Source organism: Halichoerus grypus, chromosome 3, assembly GCF_964656455.1.
Source record: "Halichoerus grypus chromosome 3, mHalGry1.hap1.1, whole genome shotgun sequence".
Classification (NCBI taxonomy): domain Eukaryota; kingdom Metazoa; phylum Chordata; class Mammalia; order Carnivora; family Phocidae; genus Halichoerus; species Halichoerus grypus.
In genome coordinates this window covers 130,284,155-130,307,940 of record NC_135714.1, presented here as the reverse complement: position 1 = coordinate 130,307,940, position 23,786 = coordinate 130,284,155, and the positions used below count along the sequence as shown (strand labels likewise).

General features: G+C 33.4%; 1 protein-coding gene and 1 non-coding gene across 6 annotated transcripts in view; one reads left to right on the top strand and one right to left on the bottom strand.

Moving 5' to 3' along the window:
- Positions 1-23,786, top strand: part of FBXW7 (F-box and WD repeat domain containing 7) — a 218,356-nt gene that overhangs the window by 166,489 nt on the left and 28,081 nt on the right. For 4 of the 5 annotated variants that reach the window (XM_036091354.2, XM_036091283.2, XM_078069312.1 and 1 more), the window contains one exon: positions 21,741-21,823. In XM_036091354.2, coding sequence (XP_035947247.1) covers positions 21,741-21,823 — 83 coding nt within the window. Of the gene's footprint in view, positions 1-18,864; positions 19,318-21,740; positions 21,824-23,786 lie in introns of those variants that run through there. The other variant, XM_036091491.2, reaches the window with a different exon arrangement.
- On the bottom strand, positions 1,798-1,904 carry LOC118536368 (U6 spliceosomal RNA). Its single transcript, XR_004917665.1, has one exon. It is a non-coding gene; the product is annotated as a U6 spliceosomal RNA (small nuclear RNA).

Sequence of the window (23,786 nt, the reverse complement as noted above, 5' to 3'; positions counted from 1 at the left end):
TCAGATACATTAGTGAACAAAGCAGAAAAGGTCCAACCTTTTATATAATTTAACATTGTAGTGACCCTGAGAATTCTGCCTAGGAGTGGACAGCATGTTTGGTCTGTTCCGATATACAGTGTGTCACCAGACTCCTTTATTCAGTGGTACATTTTTCTAAATCAACTGGTGGTAATTTGTCTTTTAGTTTCTCCATATGTATATATGAGTACCTACATACATGTGCATGCATATATATGACACACACTCTGACTTGGTAGGATTATGTTGGTGACTTTATTGATATGTATAATCTACTGGTTTTCAAATGCTGTTAGATAGTATCTAGTGTGGAATAGTATTTTGAGGTTCTGAAAGATTAAATATGATTCTTCTATTTTATTTCATTTTTTTCATATTCTTGGAAACTTTAATATCCTACCGGGCTTACCTAGTGATCTCTTTCTGGATTGTTCCTGGGTCAGATTAGAGTTCTTGGCCCTCTCTCTGACTTGTGGGAAGTTGCATAAATTAATGTGTGTTTCACAAATAAACCAGCTAAATAATGGTAGATATAATTTATAGTAGATAGGTTTATGGTAGGTATAAATAATACAGGTATATTTAAAGATTTTATTTATTTATTTGACAAAGAGAGAACACAAGCAGGGGGAGCGGCAGGCAGAGGGAGAAGCAGGCTTCCCGCTGAGCAGGGATCCCAGTGCGGGGCTCGATCCCAGGACCCTGGGATCATGACCTGAGCTGAAGGCAGACGCTTAACGACTAAGCCACCCAGGCGCCCCTAAGATTTTTTTAATATGATAGAAATTTCACCATAGAAGTAATAGCAGAAAGGACTACCACTTGTGGTAAAGTCAACAACATTCTAAATGTTAGGAGTTATAATTCAGTATTTCCAAGTATCTATTGATGCAGCCCATCTCTTTATTTGCATATATAGTGTTTTATTCCTAAATTGTGAGAAAATAAAAAAGTAAATCTGAGATTAATAAGGTTTTCTCTTGTGACTTTGGTCTCTATATTTATCAACTTTATTGACATTTATTTAGGTGTCAAGGAAAAGCAAGTAGGAGCAAGTATTTCTCAAACGTTAATACATTAATACTGACTCTAAAATCACATGGCTATTTGTTTATCGTTATTTTATGATATTTTCACACAATAATAGGGAAATCTGTTTTGAGAGAAAAAATATAATGTTGGATGAAATTCTCTTACATTTTTTCTCCTTGCTAGTATTGAAAATGAAAATTGAAACTTGTCGGTTATTCCTATATTTAATTACATTTTTATGTGTGCGTGATTTCATATAGTTCACTTGGGAACAATTTAAGCTTAAACAGCTTTTCAATAATCCACAGAAATCTCTGCATTATCACTTTGGATTTTAAAATGTCATTGTTGCTACTAGTTTGAACATGTAGGGGCAGTATAGTACTGTTTTTGTAAATCTTGTCTGAATTTGTGGGATTTTTGAATCAGTAAGTGGTGTTAAAAGTTCATTCTTCTTTGCAGAAATGTAGCTGTATGTCTTACATTTTAAAGGATGAATGGGACTATTTCTTTAAGTTGGAACTATTCTTTCAATTCAGGTTTTTATATATGTTATACAAAAGCTTTTATATTATGGAAGCTCATGGCCTTGATTTATATTTGAAGTCAAGGAATATGTTAAGCTTGTTAACAAGAAAAAATGTACTTTTATTGTTAGACAGTAAAAATGAGGACAGGTAAGTGGATTTGCAAAAAATAGGCAAAATACTAAAATCAGTACAATTTTGCTCCTTTTTTTAAAAAAAAAATACGGAATGCTTCACGAATTTGTGTGTCATCCTTGTGCAGGAGCCATGCTGATTTTCTCGGTATTGTTCCAATTTTAGTATATGTGCTGCCGAAGCGAGCACTAAAATTAGTGCAATTTTGCTGTTACTCATTCTGTACCAACGTTTTCAAAAATGGATGTTTAACTATGAGAATTTTTTTAATAAAGTCTTAATTTTTCAATCTGACAAGTGAACAAAACTTAGATTACTAAACAATCTTATTTTAAGATTCTTCAAGTGGTTTTTTTTTTTTCCATTTAAATGGATTTATACTTAAAAACAACTGAGTAGTTTTCTTTTCTGTTTATTCATTCAATAACTTCTATGAGTCCAGGACTGCTTTAGGCATTTGGAGTACAACAGTGAATGAAACAATCTTAACTCCTCACCCTTATGGAGTTTATAGCAGAATAGCGGAGTGCTTAACAGCATAGATGGTAGAGTCATTTAGACTTGGGATTACGTTCTTAGCTTCACCACTTACTAAGCCTCATCTGTAAAATGGAGATAGAAGTACCTACTTCATAGGATTATTGTAAGAATAAAATGAAATAACCTATAAAAAAAAGAAGTATGGTTCTGTAATAAGAACTTAAAATCTGTTATGAAGTTCACAAGACTTTTTTTAGAAATGTTGGTAAAAATTATAATTAATTCTCCTGACATGATTATTTCTTTTACTTATGGTTAGTGTTTTGAATATTTTTTCATTTTTAGTTTCTTCAAATTGTGAAAGAAAATGCATAGCACCAATTTTGAATAGTCATTTTTCTTAAATAGTTTCCGGAATGACTGTTAATCTCTAAATGGATAGCTACTGCACATAAAAAGTTAATGTGATTTGGTTCTACTTACATTATGTAGATTCATTCAGTGTGACTATCACATGTGTAAAAATTAACCCCATTATGTCTTACTAAATTAAGGTAACGTGCTATCTTAGTATTTTGTTTGGAGTCTCTCAGATGTTTAGAATAAATTTGTTGGCTTCAAATACCATTAAATTAAAACAATTTAAATTGCTATGTAAGAATTAAAAACAGAATTTATTGATTGACGCTAAAATGTCTAGCGAAGAGTTTCCATTATGATTTTAAGCTCTGACTCCATTTCTTTCCCTAGAGGCCCCAAAATAAGTTAATTAGGAAATGGAACATACTTGTTAACATCTTTGAAAACTAGCTTGTCAAAATGGCCCCTGGAATATCATTACTGTATAAGAATTGAGACTTAAAACATTTAAAGAATTGATTCACAAGTCTTAACAAAAGTGCTTAGAAATTTAGATCTTTCTTTGGTACCCTGTGCTGCTTTTAGTTCTCTTTATTTTTTAATTACTTGGAAACCCCATATTTAACACACACACACACACACACACACACACGTGTACACGCGCATGCCCACGCGCATACACACGCACTCCCCGGCCCCCCATACACACAAATGAAATTCTCACCCACCCCACCTCTGTATAGTAGCTTATCTGCAGTGTGCATGCTGCAACTGCTGCATTGAGGGGAAGTGGTGTTCTGCCGTTTTCATATTAGCTTTGTTATCATGCGGTATTTTCAGCTGCTCATACTCATTACCATACAGCTGGTATGTAGAGAAGGAAGCAAGCAGAAGTTGTACTGTCTACAAGAATAAGAAGCTCTCTTGCAGATGGGGTGCTGGCAGATGGGGCATGTGTTTGAACAGGTTTTACTAATAACAGAGTGCATTAAAAATCATTCTGAGAAAGTCCTAAGGTCAGTGCCATGAATTCAAAGCTCGAGAGGTTGTTCAGCTTTTTGTAGACCTTTTTAGAATATTAATTAACTCTAATACAAAAAAGTAATAAATGGCCAACCACAACCTCTTCCAAAACATTTTTTATAGTTTTTCCTTTTTCATTTTAGGATATTTTCTCTTTAATGTAATTTAAAAAGCATTGATATTGTTTGCTAGTGTCTGACATCATCCTACACTGTATTTTGTACTCTTCATTATATTTACTTAAAATTCCCAGACTGTGGTTATATACAAAAGTATATATACTTCAAGCAACGTAATAACATTCTTTAGCTTTAATATATAAATGTTAAAATATTTCTTGGAAGTTGAAAACCAAAGAGGATTTAGAAATGCCTCTTTTTATATTGTTGACTACATTGAAGTTTAAGATGAATTGTGTTCTATTTCCATTCAAAGTTAGAAGTGAATGGTATGCCCCAAAATGAATCTTTTGTTAAAATTATTACTTACATGCTTTTCATATTCACAAAACCAAATGAAGTAGTAATGAAATAACTATCAGTAACTTAAAAAGAAAAAGGGTATTTCAGTGGGATCTTATTCCTTTTGACCTTTTTCATTAAGTGTAGTGTTTCTTGCTAGATCCTGTCTCGATGGGAGATCATGATAAAAAGCAGGGAAAGCAAAATAAAGGTAGCCAATTATATGTAAAATATGCAGTATTCAATTTAATTTTAATGGAAATGGCACTTAGCCTGTTATTTTGTCCATAGAGATTAAAATATATATTGCCAAAGGGTTTTTCTTTTTTTAGCAAGTATTATAGTGCTTTTGGTAACTCTCAAAAACTTTCATGCTTCAGATTTCTTGTCAGTAAAATGGAGATACAAAAATGCTGTCTGTTGGGTTAATACCAATGAATAAATAAAATACTTTGAGACTTGTGTGAGATTTAACAACACTAAGTGTTGTTAAAAGTGTGTATATCCCTTTTAATAGTAAAAGTTTATATTCTGTTGGCATTTTTAAAGGTACAGGAAGTCCTAAGCCAGGTTGGCTTTTAATAACAAAGATAATTGCATTTTTGTTGCATATCAAACTGTATTTTCTTCCAGTTTAGTTTATGCTTTAATTGGTAACGGATAAATACCTAGAAAATTTTATTACTTTTCCCTGAAGGGGAAATATATGTATATAGATACATAAGATATTATAAATAATATTATATATAACATAGTACAAAATAATAAATTTATAAAATGTGTTGTTCACCTATATCACCTTTCCTTATACTGAAAATTGAGTTTTTCAAATTATGCTGAAAATTAATAATTTCTAGTTATTATTTCTCTAATTCTGTCATTATTGATTAAAGTGTGTGTTACATTGTTCATTATCTCATGTAAATATTATTTATTGATACCCTGATAAGTGTAAGGACTATGTGAGGAGCTGAGGTAAAAGAATCAAAATAGAAGTGGTCACTGCTTTCATGGAGCTTAGGGTTTAATGGGGAAGATGGACAAATAATTAATGTGTCTACACTGTGACAAGGCACTGTGATTAACAGCTTTAGAAAGGAAATTCGAGATGGCCTGTACACAGATGATTCGCATGTTTTTATCTCCAATATAGACCTTTGTTCTGAGCTCCAGAGCTATTTGGAGCATGATAACTTCACCTGGATATCTCAAAGACACCTCAAACCAAATATGACCAGACATGGACTTTGTGATCCTCCCTACCCCAGGAAAGAAAAACAAGCAAACACTGACTCTTGTCTAGTATCCTCTCTCATGTCCCATCCAGTTGCATAAGAAACCTAGGTGTCATCCCTGATAACTCCTCCTCCTTTATTCTTCACGACTAATCAGTCTGTCACCAAATCCTATTAGTTTTATGTCCTACGTATCTCTTAAATGTTCACTTCTATCCATCTTTGTTGCACCTGGCTCGTCTAAGCCACTATTATCTCTCGCCTGGCCTGGTGGAATAACTTCCTCACATAGTCTCTCCGCATTCACTCTCACTTCCATTCTGGTTTTAATATTAGAATGATTTTTCAAGAGGCATATCTGACTATTTCCTTCCCCTGACCAACATCCAGCATAAGCTTTTCATTGCTCCTAGGGTGAAGACCAAAATCCTTTATGAGGTCTTGCATAATCTAGCCCTTGTCTACTCCTCTAGCTTCATTTTGCACTTACCATAGAACCTCTGCTGTTCTGTGCACTGCAGCCATGGGGTGCCCTTCCCCCCCCCACAACACACTTTAATCATTCCTTCAGAGAAGAGAAGTCTTCTCTGAACCCCCAGACTAGGTCAAAACCTTAACATTATGCATTTTCCTAACATTCTGCAGCATTTACCACAGTTTTACTTTTGCTTTGTTTTGTTTCATTGTCTTCCTCTCCTACCACACTGTAAAAGCTCCTACCACAGCCATGAAGCTGAGACCATCCTTAATTTATGTATAATAGGCACCCAAATAAATACTGTTGAATGAGTGTCTGCAGGAAATTAAAATAACCATTTAAATCTACATTTGTTGTAATTATGTATCCCAGGTAGAATACAAATAGTTGAAACAGCATAGGATAGAATCACAGAGGTGTGCACGTATCAACAATGATGTTTACACCTAGGAAGTGATCACCACACATGGATCAAATTGACATTTTTTAAAGATGGATTGGCCCTTACAAAAAGATCTATGTGATGAAATTAAGAAACAGGACCAAAGTGATAACCACATATTGAAGCATATATTGTATATATACTCCGAAAAGTGACCCCCCCACTACTACTTGTTAATAAGTCAAGTATTTTTAGGCTGTCTATTAAACTAAAAAATTCAAAATCAGGTGGAAGTCATAATTCCCTATTAAGTGTTTTGGGGTTGTAATAACCAATAAAGAGCATTAAAACAGTTCCTTTAGTATTGGGATACATAACTTTTGCCAGTTTTCTACGGTGTTCAGATCATTTGAGTAAGGGAGAAAGACCTAGTAGCCCTTTCAAAAGGACTTTCCAGGAGATACTTTGGTGTATTCTGTTCTCAGCTTTTTTTCATTATTTCATGTTTTAGAGATAGAAAGTATAGGGCATGAGGGAGTGAGGGTAGATAGAGTTCTTAGCGGGGGTGGGGGGCGGTTTAGAAAAGGAAGCAAAACCCATGTATTATTGTAAGCATCTTTCATCAGATAGGTTTTTTTTTTCACTCTGCCTACTGATGGCTGCCTACCGTCAATATAATGTCAAAGATAATGGGAGCAAGCCTTTACCAAGGAGGCATTGGCACTAGCGTATTAATTGTCAAGCTACTCTTGGTAAATTCCCAGGGGTAAAGTGTATCAAAGTGCACAATTAGCTATCTAGTTTGTCTCTTCTTTGTCTGTGTCTGCTGTGACTCTAACATAGATTTCATCTGCACATCACACATTTGCATACTGAAATCTCTCGGGAAACATCCTAGAGATTTCTTAACTACCAATACTTCTTGCTATGTAGGTAGAAAACCATGTTTTCATTTTCTATAAACTGGAGACCAAGATTTGCCTGTGTTCAAATCCCAGGTACCCTACTTAATAGTTGTATGCCCTTGGGGAAGTTACTTAAACTCTCTGTGCCTGTTTCCTCATCTGTAAAATGGGACAATAATACTACCTACTTCATGGGGTCATTAGCTTCAATGAATTTATATAAGTACCTAGAAGAGTGCCTGTAAGTTCTCTTCTCTGTATACTTCATTTTCTTAAGAGAACTTTCTCTTTTTTTAAACAGTTGCTTATTCAAGATTGAATAGTTTATGATATTTTTGATGGTGGGCAATAAAGGAGCACTCAGATCAGATTAAGTGTAGCGTTTGTTTTCCCTTTTTTCTTTAGGTTTAAAATACTGCCTTGTGTTTCTTGGAAATATCTCTTTCTCTTTCTAGCTCTATGCATTGTCATATAACTTGAGCAATTTCATTTACCAATTATATTGATTTGTCATTTTTTTATTGACTTGTCTGTCCTTCCCCCCCGAATTTGGGAGTTCTTCCAGGATAGAGATTACATCTTGCTCAGTTTTGCCTACTTTTTGCTTAGTGTCTGGCTTTTAAGAACCCTGGCTAAATATTTATTGAATGTAGCAGATGTAGATCTATCAAAATAAAATGTTTGAATCACTGTTTAGTTTTTTTCTCCCATCTTGTTTCATTGTTTAGAAAACAAGGAACCATTATATGAGGCAGGATTCATTTGGATGAGACTAATAATATTACAGTGGAATTTGGGGCTAGAGGCTCACCATAAATTTTTCTCACAGTAATTTTCTTTTTCTACACTACCTATATGGAAAAACAAGTATAGTACATTTCACAAAGTTAAAGTCTTTGAAATAAATGAATTGGTGGGGAGTAAATTACATCTTGGTCTAACAAAATCTGTTTTTTGCAATTGTTTAATAAAAGCTAGTTGAATAAAAATATCTTTAAAATACCATTTAATTTTAAGCTGCTATTTACATTGTGATCATGATGATTAACATGTCTTCATTTAACATCTCTTGAAAAATATGTTCATAATACGCTGTTTTGTCTCTTGATAGAATGACTTTAAAGGAAAGACTGAAAATGAAGAGGGGTTTGTGTGTATGTCTGTATGTATCTTTATCCCAAGGGCTAACAAAATATTGCAACTTTAAAAATATTCCATAGTTCAATATCTTTTTGCTAGCTTTGACTTTATGTGCTTTAGTAGATTTAAGCTATTCCTCATAGGATATTTTTTCATGCTGTAAAAGTTTGAACGTGCATTGACTCAATTAAAAAGAATTTAAGATTCAGTTTTTCAAGAGTGTTCTCAAATCACCATGTAACAGTTCTCAACGGACCAGCTGTATGCACAGGGCAGTTCTTAAATTGTAATGCACATTTGTTTAGTAGTCATTGGGCCATCATTACATACCATGAGTTCACACAGCTGGAAAGAAACTCATGGTATCCATCCTACAGAAAGAACTTTTTAGAATCATGTATCAAGTGTGGCAGACTTTTCAAGTTAATTTTTAAACATTTGGAGGCTTTGAGTATTTATAGATAAATACGTTCTTAAATATGAAAGAATTTTTTAATAAAGAAAATGAACTTATAAATAAAATATTTCTATTATAGTAGTTTTTCCAAGATGTCAGAGTGCTCCTGACCATTGATCTTACAGTTCACTGCGAATAAAAAACTACTATAGATCATGTACATTTTCAGATGAATAGTTATTTTGAAAATATTTCCATAATCCAAAAATATTTCCAAAATTATGTCAAACCCTGCTCATGACCCATCTATTTCTAGCAGTCTTTATTTTGTACTCTGCTTTTGTGTACTGAATCTTTACAGTCTGTTGGAATTTCCTAAAAAGGTAGGGGATCATGTAGGCATTATGCTAGTCAGATAATTCTTGATTCTTTCAAAGCGAATGCAGTTTGTTAAATTATATATACAATAATTGCTTTAAAATGTAAATTGATGTTTCTAAAATGAATCTTTAGAATCCTCCTTTTTAAATGTAGTAGGGGCATGATTACTAGGTTTCTTCCTTCCTTACTTGACAGCTGTATCAAACACAGATACTTAAAGAGTAGGCAAGCTATTCTAACGTACGTAAAGAATTGATTAAAGATCACCATGATGCACACTTTCTAGAGCAAGAACCTGGGGTGATTTATGTTTCTTATTGGCCTAACACCAATATGGAATTATTAAATGTTCTTGAATAAGTGAAATAAGTTCTAGTCCACAGACTTTGATTCATAACTAGAGTTTTAAAAGATTGGTTAAAGTTATCCCTACTCATTTTAAATTCCTCTGGAAATTTTATAAGATGACTGAGATGAGAAGAAATGCTATATTTTAAAAAGTATAATAAGTTTGAATCTGGACTTTATGTATCTGCTAGTCAAATTTTATAATTGGACATAATTATCAGAATTGGAAAGTGAACCAATAGAAGAATACTGAGTTGAGAATAACATGTATTTTAGATTAAGCAGATCTTGGATGACTACATGCTAATGAGGGTGTACCTAAGTAGGGTTGTACGTGAGGCTGTACTAAGCTTTAGTTGAAGGCTTTTTCCAATTTTGAGATTCTATGATTATGTTCTGGAATTTTTTATGATCACAAAGAAGTAAAAGGTATACCTTGGGTAAAATCCTTTTGTCTATAATAACGAAAGGTAACCATGTCTTTTATCCTTGTAGACATTTGCTAAAAGAAGGCTGGCACATCCATCTACAGAGATCTGAGCCCAACATCTCTGTCTTTCTCAAAAAGAGTAAATTATCAAATGTAAAGATAAAATCAGAACATAGAAAGTAGAAGAGCAAGGAAATAGAGATATGATACAGTAGTTACTCCTCCATTCTTATAGAATTGAGTTACTAGATATAAAGATTTAGGATAGTGCTTGGCACATGGTGCAGACTAAGTATTACCTTCTATTCCAATTCTCTTTCCTAAGTTTAGGAATCTTTTGGGATAGGTGTTGAGTTTGAGAGTAAGTATGAGGGAAATGGAAGAGTAATTGCTGCATGAAAGAGTTGAAGAGTTCAAATACAGTTATATATTCTTTTCTCTGTATCTCTGATTTCAGCAAGTGAGAATTACTTTGTGAGCAATCTTTAATTTTATATACATTTTTGAAAATATAAAAAATAGTATAGGCAAAAATATATACAGAAGTCGGTTGTGTTTCCTCTCATTCTAGAAGTCCTCTAATGACTTCACATTGCACTTAGAATTAAATCCAAACTCTTGACCAGGACCTACAAGATATTACATGATCTGGCCCTTGGTTACCTGTCTGACATCATCATGTACCAGTCACATTATCCTAGTCAGACTGGCCTTATTCTTACTGATCCTAGACACTATCATTTTGACTTAAAATTGTTGTTTCCTGGGTGATGCCATTCAAAATTAGCCACACTTCTCTACTACCCTTAGTACCTACTTCTACCTGTTTTATTTCTGTCTTAAAACTAAGCATTATATGAAATTATCTTACTCATGTATTGTTTACTTATTATGTGTCTTCCCCCCTCCCAGAATATAAACTGTATGAGAGTAGAAAGCTCATCTGCATTGTTTGCCACCTTATACCTAGAGCCTAGAACAGTTGTTAGCACATAGTAGGTGCTCAAAAGGTTATGCAAGTAAATTTGTTTATTGACAGGTAAGAAAAAAGAGGGAAAAGCTCTTATTAAGCCACTTAGATGACCACTGTGAATATTTTTATGTATTTACATAGGCTTTTCTCTATGCATACACACACATACAAACACACACTTAAATATTTGTGTATATATTCTGCAAAGGATCATACTTTATATCATGTGTTTGATTCTTATGTACCTTCTACTTTAAAGTAGCCCTTCCCCTAGTTCTGGACATGATGAACAGTTTCTATGACTTTAAAATTTTCTACAATGAAGTATTTTCCTTAAAAGGAGGCTTTGAGTCTGGGGGCTGGAGGGGCAGGGAATGGGAAGAAAGGGCTGGATGTAGAACAAGACAAACTGTTTAATTTTCCAAGCAAGTCATGTGTTTTTTAATATCAGAGGTCCTTTTCCCACATATTGGTGAAAGTCAATGAATCTTATACCCTACTGCCCCAAATTACATTTTTTATTGTCTTTTCATCAAGTTTGGGAGAGATTATAAGGTTTGAATGAATATTTATTTAAGAAATCTCTTCTTTTTGCACCGTTCCCCCCCTTGAGTACAGGCTGCTTGTATGTATGATCTGGTATAAATGCCTATTGAAACAGAAGGACCCCTTATTAGTCAGTGTTTATAACTAAATAAAAAGTCAACAGTCTTTACACCCACACAGTAAAGTTCTCCTTGTACAGAAAGACACATATTATCCCTAAAATGGGAGAATGAGTCATGGCAGAAAGTACTTTTGAAGAAGCCATTACTAGTATGTTAAAGAATATTTTAACTGTAATATTAAATGTTTGGATAAGGAGATGTATTGCTAAATAGGTTACACCCTAATGAACCTTGTAAGACCAGTGACTACTAGAAGACTTACAGATGATGTTAATTCTTCAAGCTAATGACAGTGGTAGTCCCACATACATCTTTGGCCCACAGATGATGATTTCCTTTTTTCTCCTAAACGTCTACCAAACTTCTGTCTTTTAAGCTTAGAAACAAGACCACTTTATATGAAATCTTCTCAGACTATTTGAATGATTTCTTCATTTTCTGACCTCCTACACTACCCAGTTTGGCACTTGATAGATATTGTTCTCTATTAGTTTCTTGTCTTGCCAGCGGATTTTAAGTATCTTGGGGGGAGAAAGATTATTATTGTAATGTTTTTATTTGTCCTCAGTAGCATTTTGTAGATATTGGGATATAGGTGATTGTTTCTTAATTGACTTCTTTTAACCTAAATCTTTCAGTTTCTGTCACATTTTCCCCAGTTGCTACCATGTCTTTGCCTCAGATTTCCCACATGTAGCAGAAGCATAGTCATCTGGACCCAGATAATTATTCCATGAACTGAATAATCAAGATTTAGTTATAGTTTGCATGTGTAATTGCTATTTGCAAAATAAAATACTTTTTTTCCTTCTTTAGCAATGTCTGATTTTTTAGCTTAACTTGAGCCATCACATATGTAATAGAAGTAGAAATCAGTTAAAAGTAGTGAACTTGGGACCAGAGTCTAAGGTTCTAATATAGCTGTATAACCCTGAGCAAGACTCTTAATTCTCTACCTCACTTTTCTCTCCTGTTAATAACAGTTATTATTTTATAGGATATCTGTTATACCCTGGGCATCTACTAGGTCCTCACAATGACTCTGTGGGTTAGGATGGTAAAGTAGATGGTAATTACCATTACAAAAACCAGAACTCATAAAGGTCAAATAACCCCTACCAAGGTTGCACTGTAATAATGGCAGAGCTGGTGTTTAAATTCAGTTTTCTCGGGGCGCCTGGGTGGCTCAGTCGTTAAGCGTCTGCCTTCGGCTCAGGTCATGGTCCCAGGGTCCTGGGATCGAGCCCCGCATCGGGCTCCCTGCTTGGCGGGAAACCTGCTTCTCCCTCTCCCACTCCCCCTGCTTGTGTTCCCTATCTCGCTGTGTCTCTGTCAAATAAGTAAATAAAATCTTTAAAAAAAAAAAATAATAAAATAAATTCAGTTTTCTCCAATTCCAACTCTTACGTTCATTTCAAAAATGAAGGGGATTTGGATTAGATGACTTCCAAGTTCCCTTCTAGTTCTAAACGTATGGCTTCCTGCTATTAATGTTTTTGTTATTGTTACCGATTCAGTATATACGACTTTTTTACTTCTTAGCCTTTAGCCCTTTTTTCAAAACTTTTTGGTCATGACTAAATTTAGGTCATGACTAATGTAAGAAATTAATTCTGGAATTTTAAACAAACCTTAAAATGAAAGGATATTTTAGTACTAAAATATAAGATTGATATACCACACCTATAGAAAATTTTTCTCAAATCAGATAAATATATTTGAACATCACAACCAGCAGCAATAAATATGGAACTGGATAAAGAAAGTAGAAGAGTAAATAGGGTTCTAGGTCTTATACTGATGGAAAATTGATTTCATTCTTTCTTCATGTTAAATTCTTCCCTGGGTCATATTTGCTGCTTCATTTTTCTTGAAGTCTACCCTATATTTATATTTTCCTTACTTTATTGAAGGGTGACTATAAAAGATTTATAACAAATTTTGAGAGGAAATTTTTGCATATAAATTTGAGATGCTTACTGATAGTTTATTTTGGATCTGAAGCATGAGATGTAAAGATTAATTGATTTCTAAATAAATCAGGATGAACTCTGGAGTGACTTACTTTGTCAGATTATTGCAGGTATTGCTTGTCTGGATAGAGGTATTGTAAGGAATGTTTTGGTACATGTATTAAGTCTGATAGCTCTATAACAATATGAATTTCAGAAGAGCAAACAAGCAAAATTCCCATCTTCGTTGTTTTCTTCTGTGGCTGGGATAAATAAAACTCAACTTGCATTATTGTGTCAAACTCTGTATGTTTGTATATTTATATATTGGTAGATATATACATATGCACATATGTTTATCTAATTGGCCCAATTAGAAGGGATGAAAAAAACTTTTACTGCTTGAATTAATGTTGCATTTTATTTGTGTCAAATCTTGATGGGCTTCATTTTTGTAAGTACAGTTATAAATACCTTAAACTTCAAGAAAAAGAAGAATGTATGAAAGTATCACTCCTACAATTATAATTACCTTAAAAATTCTTTAAAGCATTCTGAGCTATGTTGTGATTTGCATTTTGATTTACTGAGGTTAGAATTGAGTATATAATTATTATAAGCAATACTCCCCTCCCCAAACAAGTTTATTTTAAAGTTGCATATAGTGTGTGTAGTTTTTTTCTAATGCAGTAATATTTCAATATTTGTTTACTTGGATGGTAATTTCAAACTAAATCTGGCTCACCTTGTCTTATTTTACATATTCTCAAAAAAATAATTTAGAACTAATTTCAGTGTGAGTTCTAGAAGTCAGATATATATATATTACCCTATTTTGTGTCATAAATTCAATGGAGAAAGAAAAAGTTTTCTTAATTGTATACTGTCCTGTGCCTGACAAATACTAGATGCTAAATAAATGCTTAATTAATGAATAAGAGTGGGAAATAGCTTATTGATCAATACTGCCACCTGCTTGCACTAGGGAAAATGTAGATGGTGGGCATACATACTATTTTAATTCATAATACCTCTGATAGGACAGGCTATTAACTTGCCAATTTCAGTTGTGAACCTTTTAAAGGTACTCATATCCCAGGGGTGCATGGGTGGCTCAGTTAGTTAAGCATCTGCCTTCAGCTCAGGTCATGATCCCAGGGTCCTGGGATTGAGCCCTGCACTGGGCTCTCTGCTCAGCTGGGAGTCTGCTTCTCTCTCTCACTCTCCCTCTGTGCTCTCCCTCTCAAATAAATAAATAAAATCTTAAAAAAAAAGAACTCACATCCCAGAAAGTTAATGACAGTGGGTTAGTGCGATTTCAGAAAGTTTGTTTCAGCCTCAGCATGCTTGACATTCCCTTCTTTGATGTTGAAGTTTTGAACTGTCTCTAATCTAAATTCTGTGCTGGGGCAAAACAGCTAATTGTGGTAGGTAGTTTTTCTAGTGTAATACCAGAGTAAAGAATGTTGTCGTAATAATAATAAAGAAGATCACTGACATAAGAATATAAACATATTCTTCTACTATAAAATGGAAATAAATCTTTAAATGTTAGCAAGATGGGGTGCCTGGGTGACTCAGTCAATTAAGCGTCTGACTCTTGATCTCAGCTCAGGTCTTAGTCTCAGGGTTGTGAGTTCAAGCCCCATGTTGGGCTCCATGCTGGGCGTGGAGCCTACTTAAAAGAAAATGTTAGGGGCGCCTAGGTGGCTCAGTTGGTTAAGCATCTGCCTTCAGCTCAGGTCATGATCCCAGGGTCCTGGGATCGAGCCCCACATCGGGCTCCCTGCTCTGCGGGAAGCCTGCTTCTCCCTCTTCCGCTCCCCCTGCTTGTGTTCCCTCTCTCTCTGTCTCTCTCTCTCTGTCAAATAAATAAATAAATTCTTAAAAAAAAATGTTAGGAAGATAATAAAAAGAACCAATAATATTATACTATCAATTCTAATACAGTAGATAGACTTTTTAGTACTAAGTATAACGTATTTATGCTTTAGAAAAATGATGCCATGGTTGCTGCTATTTGCTTATATGGCCAGTTATTCAGAAACATTGTTTGTTGGGACGCCTGGGTGGCTCAGTCAGTTAAGCATCTGCCTTCGGCTCAAGTCATGCTCCCAGGGTCCTGGGATCGAGTCCCACATCAGGGTCCTTGCTCAGCAGGGAGCCTGCTTCTCCCTCTGCCTGCCGCTCCCCCTGCTTGTGCTCTCTCTCTCTCTGACAAGTAAATAAATAAAATCGTAAAAAAATAAAACATTATTTGTTATGTATCATTTTTCTACTGTGTCTTAGAGTAAGATGGGAATCTTCAAGGAGTAGATAGTAGTGGAGAAAGATGTATTAAAATAATGACAATGAAATATGATAAGTACAATAATAAAATAATATATTTAAAATGGAAATAATGAACTCTGAGAGTCAAGGTGGGGAAAAGTTATTGGATTACTCCTTCACCTGTTGACACTATGTATAAAGATACATACTTCTCTGAAGATACATGATTCAGTGAAGACTGCTTTATTGTTTATATTTTTCTTAGTTTTGGTTTATGCCCATAACTACAACTTGCCCTTCTAAAAACTTAGTTATCCCAATTAGTTTTTCAGAAGGAGCCATTTCTCTTGTGCTAGTTCACAGGTTAATCATTCTACTGCCTTATTTCCCAGAGGCTTAGACTCTGGGGCAGTACATCTTCGTTATCTTTCTTTCTTAAGTAGCTCCTTTCATCCATTCTTCTCCTACATCTAGTTCAATGGAGTTGTGATGAGATGAGCATTGGGTCTGAATTAGCAGTCACTCCCCTTGCTAATAGATTTCCACAGTAAGGCTTATAAGTTGTCAATCAGCACAAGAAATAATTTTTTTGTAGAATGGGAAATTAGCTGAAATTACATGAAGATGTACTTTATTGTATTGAAAATATGATTCTAAAAATTTGGGTGACAAACACAAGTGTTACCTAGCTGTTAATAGTTGACTAGCTAGTCTTTTTTTCGGTGAACTTACTAGCTAACATTCTAGCATAGAACATAAAATACTTTTTTTCCTAAACTTATTTGACATAGATTATGGACTGATCTCAGTTTTGAAATGTTTCTGTATACCACAAGGATAAAAAAAAGATATAGATAACATACATAAAGGCCTTTTCAGTCTTACTACTAAAAAACTTAAATCTTTGAATAAAGTTTTAAACATCTGTATTTTAGGCAAGACTCTCAGAAATAGGAATGGAGAATGGTTTCATTTGCTTTGTTCATATAGAGATCATGATGAAATTAATAGATCACAGCTTTCATTAATAGTACTTCAGAGAATATTGAAAATTATTTTTATTCAATTTTTCGAAATCTGGTTAGAGGTTTGGTTGACTAGTTTTGCTTGCCAAATTCTTTCTTCACAGATCAGATTAACATTGTAAACAAGATAGGGAGAATTGTTGAAATATTTGGGAAAATAAAGTCTTCATGAGTACTTATAAACATATACATTCTCACTTAAAGGACAAACTAATAAAAATAATTATGAAATGGGACCCATGGAAGATGGGGATGTCAGGTGGTGGAAAGTTTTTTCAATATATACTTTTTGATTATCATTTTGAGTTTTGAATCATGTAAATATTTTGCCTATTCAAAAATAAAACATGAATATACATAACCTACATATAAATATACATTTGTCAGCATCAGGTTTTCCCATAACTTCATACCATACAAAGGAGCTATATAACCGTAAGATCATTCCTTTGAATATACAAAATTATTTTCTTCTTTTAAATATCCTAGATGTTGGGAGTGGCCCTGGTTTATTAAAGTTGGTCTGTGTCCTCAATTGAGGAGTAGACTTAATTTGAAAAAGTTACTTCATTTAGAGAGAGGACATGATTTCAATTGAAGTCAAGGTGTATACTGTTATATCACTGATGGGTAGTCCATTTGTCCTCTAATAAGCTAGTTAGCACTGACAAATTTTAGAGAAAATTTCAGGTGTTCACTTTATAATTAGTTTCTTTACATAGCCCAGAATTGAGGCAGGTGGTGGAGGGGAAATTACCCTTTTTTTTTTTTACTTTGTATTTTTTAAAAAATCTTGAGTGCTCTGAATCTTCTAACAAAAGGGTTTATAGGTCCATTCCTAACAGTTGGGTTTTTTTTTTTTTTTTTGCTAAGAGATTTCTTTTTAAAAAGAACTTTCCTTTGAAGTAAGCTAATTGTTTATTTAGAAAACTAACGATTTGCTGGGTACATGTACATACTGTTTCTGAGGGTAATTTCCAGAAGACCCAAGATGTATGTCTTTATAAAATTTTAGATTATCTTATTTCATTTATGTTTTAAAGTAAAAGACATTACAGTGACTTAATGTCTTAGTTATAAAGGTAAACATATTTATTTTTAAAATTATGATTACTTTATGCAGCATTTAGAATCATTTACCTAATGAAAGTCATTCATTAACCGTAGCGGAGAGTATTAAAATGTAGTTAAGTCCAAATAGTATTTCTTTTTTTCTGAGGAAACTTTTTAAGTTACATAAATAACTATAGGCACACAGTTTACTTGTAATAAAGAATGTTAATGGGGAGGGTAGGATTTAATTAACTAGACCCTTAATAATGGGCCTTTCTAGTCCAAGGAATCTTATAATTGCCTCTGAAGCTAGTCGTGTAGCAAGTTGGGAGATAAAATATCTAGATTTGTGAAGTAGTTGTTCTGAGCAAAAGGTTGCCTTCAGGCACACTTTGGTATTTTTTTTATTATTATGTAAAATGCCCTTTTAAAGATAAACAATATACACTGTCAAAATAATTTTGGAGGTAGAAGTCCAGTACTTCCTGTTTACTCAAGATTAAATTACAAATAAGGTTCAGACTCTCCAATGAGCCCAGTTTTTGCTTTCTTTGGAGAAATAGAACCTTTTGGCCAAACTTTATACACTTAATACCAATCTGATAGTCTTAAAAATAAATTGTCATGATTACTAAGAATTGATGAAGTGTGTGGTAATTTTCTTGATATGTTTTAAATGAGTGAAATGGAAACACATAGGGAATATTTTCATTAAATGTTAATATAAGAAATATGCAGGTTGAAATACAACTTATTACATAATTTCTGCAAATGTTATATGCTCCAAACTGGTTTACTTTATTGTAAATCCCCCCAAAGAATATTTAATTTCTCCCTTTGGGATTGCTCATTTTGTATCATCTAAGCTACTTGAAAAATGTGATCAGTCTGTGCCAGGACTGCAATAGGGTAACAGTGGAAATAGCCTGCTTTGCTTCTGTTGGGAGGACTGTATGGAAAATATATTCCATTTTCGAAATGTTTCTGAAAGCACTTATTTGTGGAAAGGATGCTTACCATTTAAAACTCTTCAGAAATGCAGGCTTTACAAAATACAAAATAATCTGAAAGTTTGAAAGGGGAAGGGGGCTGTCGTGTGGGGGCGGTCTCATTTGCTGCCCACATCCTCCCTCTGTTCGGTGCGTTGTGTGCTTACGGGTTCCCTGGAGCGGATCACCATATAATTGATGTGCAGTCTGCATTGCTGAATCCTGGACTGCACCATTCTGTGTTCAAGGGAAGATGTAATCTGATCCCTCTGCTGCTGAGGGAGGAATCTGTTCAGTCAAGGCTTTGACAGGGCATAGTCTCCTCCAATAATCTTCTCGGTTCTCTCTCATTATTCCCTCGAGTTCTCCTCAGTCAAGCTGCATGTATGTATGTGTGTCCCGAGAAGCGGTTTGATACTGAGCTGCATTTGCCTTTACTGTGGAGTTTTGTTGCCGGTTCTGCTCCCTAATCTTCCCTTTCTGACGTGCCTGAGCATGTCCACATTAGAATCTGTGACATACCTACCTGAAAAAGGTTTATATTGTCAGAGACTGCCAAGCAGCCGGACACACGGGGGCACAGAATCACTGAAGGGGAAAAATACAGAAAATATGGGTTTCTACGGCACACTAAAAATGATTTTTTACAAAGTAAGTAATCTGTTTTCTTCCTGTGTTGTATGACTGTGTGTGTGTGTGCCTGCCTGAGAAGGAAAATCTGTATCATCAGAGATGGCTGCAGTATCCTCTAAATTTGGTGGGTGGCTGGATGGCTGGTATTCTGTTTTATAACGTGAATGTAAGCAAATAATGCAAAGACAGCGTAAGCTGTAAACAGCTTTAAATTTGAAATAAAATGTATATTTTAATCTGGGAATTTTCACTGAAAATGTATTTAGACTTTGGAAATGTGGCTCCGTTAAATGCTGACCTGGAAATACTCTACCCTTAGTTGGCTTTTAGTGAATCTTTTGCCTTTAATTTTCTATACCTTATGTATATTTCTTTTCTTCTTTCTTTAGTTGACTCTTTTAAAGTCTAGAATCACTACAATATTTAGGACTTATGTTTTAAAAGATCATATTTACTTTCTGTGCCCCTTAAAAAATTGCAGAATTAATTTTTGGGTCTAAAGTCAGGATTTTCAGTAAACAATATAATATTTAAAAGACACAGAAAGTGCTTTATTTGGTAAAATATTCTGAAGATAAAAAAATCCTTTCCAAATGGTTCCCTCGATATGTCTTTTGGGCATTTTTATTCATTGAAGGATTTCTAAGATGAAAATAAAGTTTGCTTTTGGTGGCAAATGGCATTTGCACCAATGTGTATTTACAAGATACCCAGGGAAGTTCTGAAAGCCAGTATTACAACTTAATTAGAATGAATATCAAAGTTTCTCATGTTAATTTTGAAAATGAGAATCTGTGGAAGTTATGAAAAAAACCTAGATTTTTAAGGTAATCTGTACTGACTGACCTTCCTGATAGATACATTTGCGTGTATGTGTACGTGTCTATAATTTATATACATGGAAGCACGTGGCTGTCTATATGTTAAGGCTTATATGTTTATTTTTGCTTTTTATTAAAATTATTTGGAGAAAGAAAATAATGGTTTTTGAGAGGAATCACTTTAAAACGATATAATGAGTACAGAAACTTCTGAAGGGTTGAAATAAGACCAATTCCATTTCTTTCCAGTAGGTATTTCTTGAACTAAGGTATAAATCCTGGATGAGCTTGTTGTACCCTCACTCTAGTCCCTGATATCATAAGATCGTCCCTATATTTTGGAAGACTTTTTCATGATGATAAAAACATAGTCTTTATTATCCATAGTGTGGTTCAAAAATTTTTAGAGTCTTGTTGGTTCTCCTTAGTATTTATAATGTAGCATGCTGTGTTATGATGTTCTCATGTGAGGCAGTAGGTAAGGAAAGAAGTCTGCTGCAAAGCAAGGGTTTTCACCTTATTATAAAAAAATGAGTATAGCTCTCTATTACTCTGGGTCTCCCCCTCCCCCATAATTTTCAGTAGTACGGTAATTAATTAGAAGACACAAATCTTGAGGGGGTTGTTGAAATAGAAAAAGTTGAATCTTAACAGATCTTATTTTCTAGTTTTATGACAGATCTATAGTTAGATGACCTCCGTTAACGGATGGTGAAATATAAAAAATAAATATTTCAATTTTGATGTTGACAAAATGCAATTCTGAATGTATTTACAGTATATCACATACATAGCATAAGGAAATACTTGAAAACTATAGATGTTGGATATACCTTACAAAGATATTTAACTCATTCTTTTAAAATCTTTTTGATGTTGCTTTTCAAGTTAGAATCTTTTGTCCTGAGTGAGCATCTGTCAGTGAAGTTATATTCTGTGTAAATATCAACTGATGGCTTTTTTTCCACCTTTATTATTACCATCTCCAGACTTCTCTCCTGTTACAGATTTACTTTTGTACTCCCCTCATTGCCCATATTCATTGCTTTTGCCTTATTATAATTACTTTTCAAGATCATTTTATTTACATTGTTCTCTTTATACTTTTGTAATAATCTGTGTGTTTTAAATTCAGTTACTGTTACTTCCATTCAGGTTTTGAAATTTTGAATTTTGTCTATTTTATCTTGAAATATGTTTTTAAAGGAAAATGATGATCACTAAGAGAGACATGTTAAATATGGTTCTGTAATATGTGTATTAACATGAAAATTTCCCCTATATTGGTTCTTAAACTGGAAAATGTGAAAGGTATATCACTCTCAAGGAATATGTATGATGAATATCAATTTTTAAATCACCATATGCTATTCTTCTGGACAAAATATTGGAGGGGGGAATTCACCTTTCTAGTCTTTAAAGAGTAAAACAAAGTAGAACTAGCAAAAGAAACCATGAAGCATTTATTTTCTACGTACATTAACTATGCCTAACTAATGAAAATTTAGGCATATGAAAATTTAAGAATTTTTTTCACTATTGCCAGTGCTAATGTTAAGATTTGCTAGTTGGGACAAGTGATTTTTTTCTTAAATCTATCTTATTTGCTTTACCTTATAGATGAAAAGAAAATTAGACCATGGTTCTGAGGTCCGCTCTTTTTCTTTGGGAAAGAAACCATGCAAAGTCTCAGAATATACAAGGTAATATTAAGTATAATAATTGATTCACTCATGATTTTTATGTTTCTTTAAAGAGGTGATGATTCCAAAAGCTTTTCTTCCAGTTTATTCTCATAGAATCATAATGTCACTAGTACTGTTGACTCTGTAACACATTTTGAGATCACTAAAAATTGAGAAATAACATAATTTTAAGAAGAATGACTACCATTATAGCCTGTGTTTTCTTACTAATACTTTGAAATAAGACACAAGCAGAATTTTTCTTACGAACAAAATTTTTAAATCACAAATTTTAAGGAATTCTAAAAAGTAAATTCTAAAACATGAATATGAGCAAATATATCTTGTTACTATAGCAACAGCGATTCTAGGGTAGATATTTATATATGCAAAATTGAAGATACATTTATTAGCAGTGAATTAAACCTCACAGTTACTAAATAAATCTTACTGTGTTAGAAATCCCCTTTTATTTGCTTGGTAGATCTTATGTTTTTAACACATACATTTCCACACCAGTAAAATAGTTTCCATAACAACTAAATACAATTGTAGTCTTGTTCTGTGCACCATTCCATCTTTTTTGGATTTTGCATCAATATAAAACTTTTCCCACTCTCATGCTAATTAGGTTAACTTAAGCACAATATCTATTACCCAGCCAATTAAAAATGGTTTTGGATGTCATTTGGAATTTGGTATTTTAAAATTTAAAAGACAAAAGTATCTTCAGAGCTTTTTTTGGTCTTCTTTGCATAATTGTCACTTCTTCAAATTACTGATTAAAAGTTAGCTCTAGAAGCCATAAGAACTTCATGATGGTGGTATTTCTTTTTTTTCCTAAATATTTTGATTTAAAGTTATGCTTATTATATAAGGTGCAATAAAATTAACATTCCTCAGACTTAAGTTTCTGTGATTGAGCATTGTTAGAGATTGCATCTCTTTTTTTCCCAAAGAGTTTATATTTTTATTTCATTCAGTTGTAGAAAAAATTTTTTTCAAATGCTCTTCCATGAAATTTAGAAATCATAATAATTAGTTTTATATGCAAAAAATGTAGAGATGATACAGAAGAGAAAAATAAAACTATCTCCTATTTATTCAAGAAATGCTTTCTGTGTGATTTCCCCATGTTGATTGTCCCGTCCCCTTCTCTCTTCCTCTTTGCCTTTTGACAATTTCACTGTTTGGGCACCTCCACCAGAGGGTGTGGAGTGATAGAGAGACAAGTGAAACTCTTCATTTCATTTTTGCTTTTTTCTTCTAGTCTTGATAAAGTATTTCTTAGATGAGAAAGTTGAGTTTAATGTTAAAAATGTTCTATTTTTAATGTGTAGATTCCAGTCAGCCATGTCATTTTGGTCTTCTAATAATATGGCTGATACCAGGACAAAGGTATTAAATGGTTCAGTTGTTTTTAAGGCCGCTTATAAACAAATGCTAAATTTTTACTACAGGACACATTTTAATAGAATTTTGCCTTTAGTTGCTTACTTTTTATATTGAGAAAACACCTGAAAAGGTGCACGTTCTGTTTTCAGCCTTTTAACATAATCTTACCAAAGCAAACCAAACAGCAGATTGATTTCCATGTCTTTTTGGAGACTTTGTCAGTATATATTTGGTGTTTTTTAATTTTTTTGACAGATTTTCTAATAATAACAATGAAACTGATTTTCCATCTTAACATCTTCTTTATTAGAAAATTTAAGTTATGATCACATTCTGTTTCATTTTGGAGAAGAAAATGAGCTTACTTTTGAAATTTGATAGACAGATTTAATTGTATGTTAGAGATTATCATAGATGTATAATGTTAAAAGATTTAAAGATGGTAGATATGTAGATTTTTCTGTAAAATATGGTGACTAAGATACATTTTTTAACAAAATAATGAGATACGTTGGATAGTAAAGAATTGGGGAATTGTTTTCATTAGTAATTTATCAGAGCAGATATTGAGCTGTTAGGATACAAT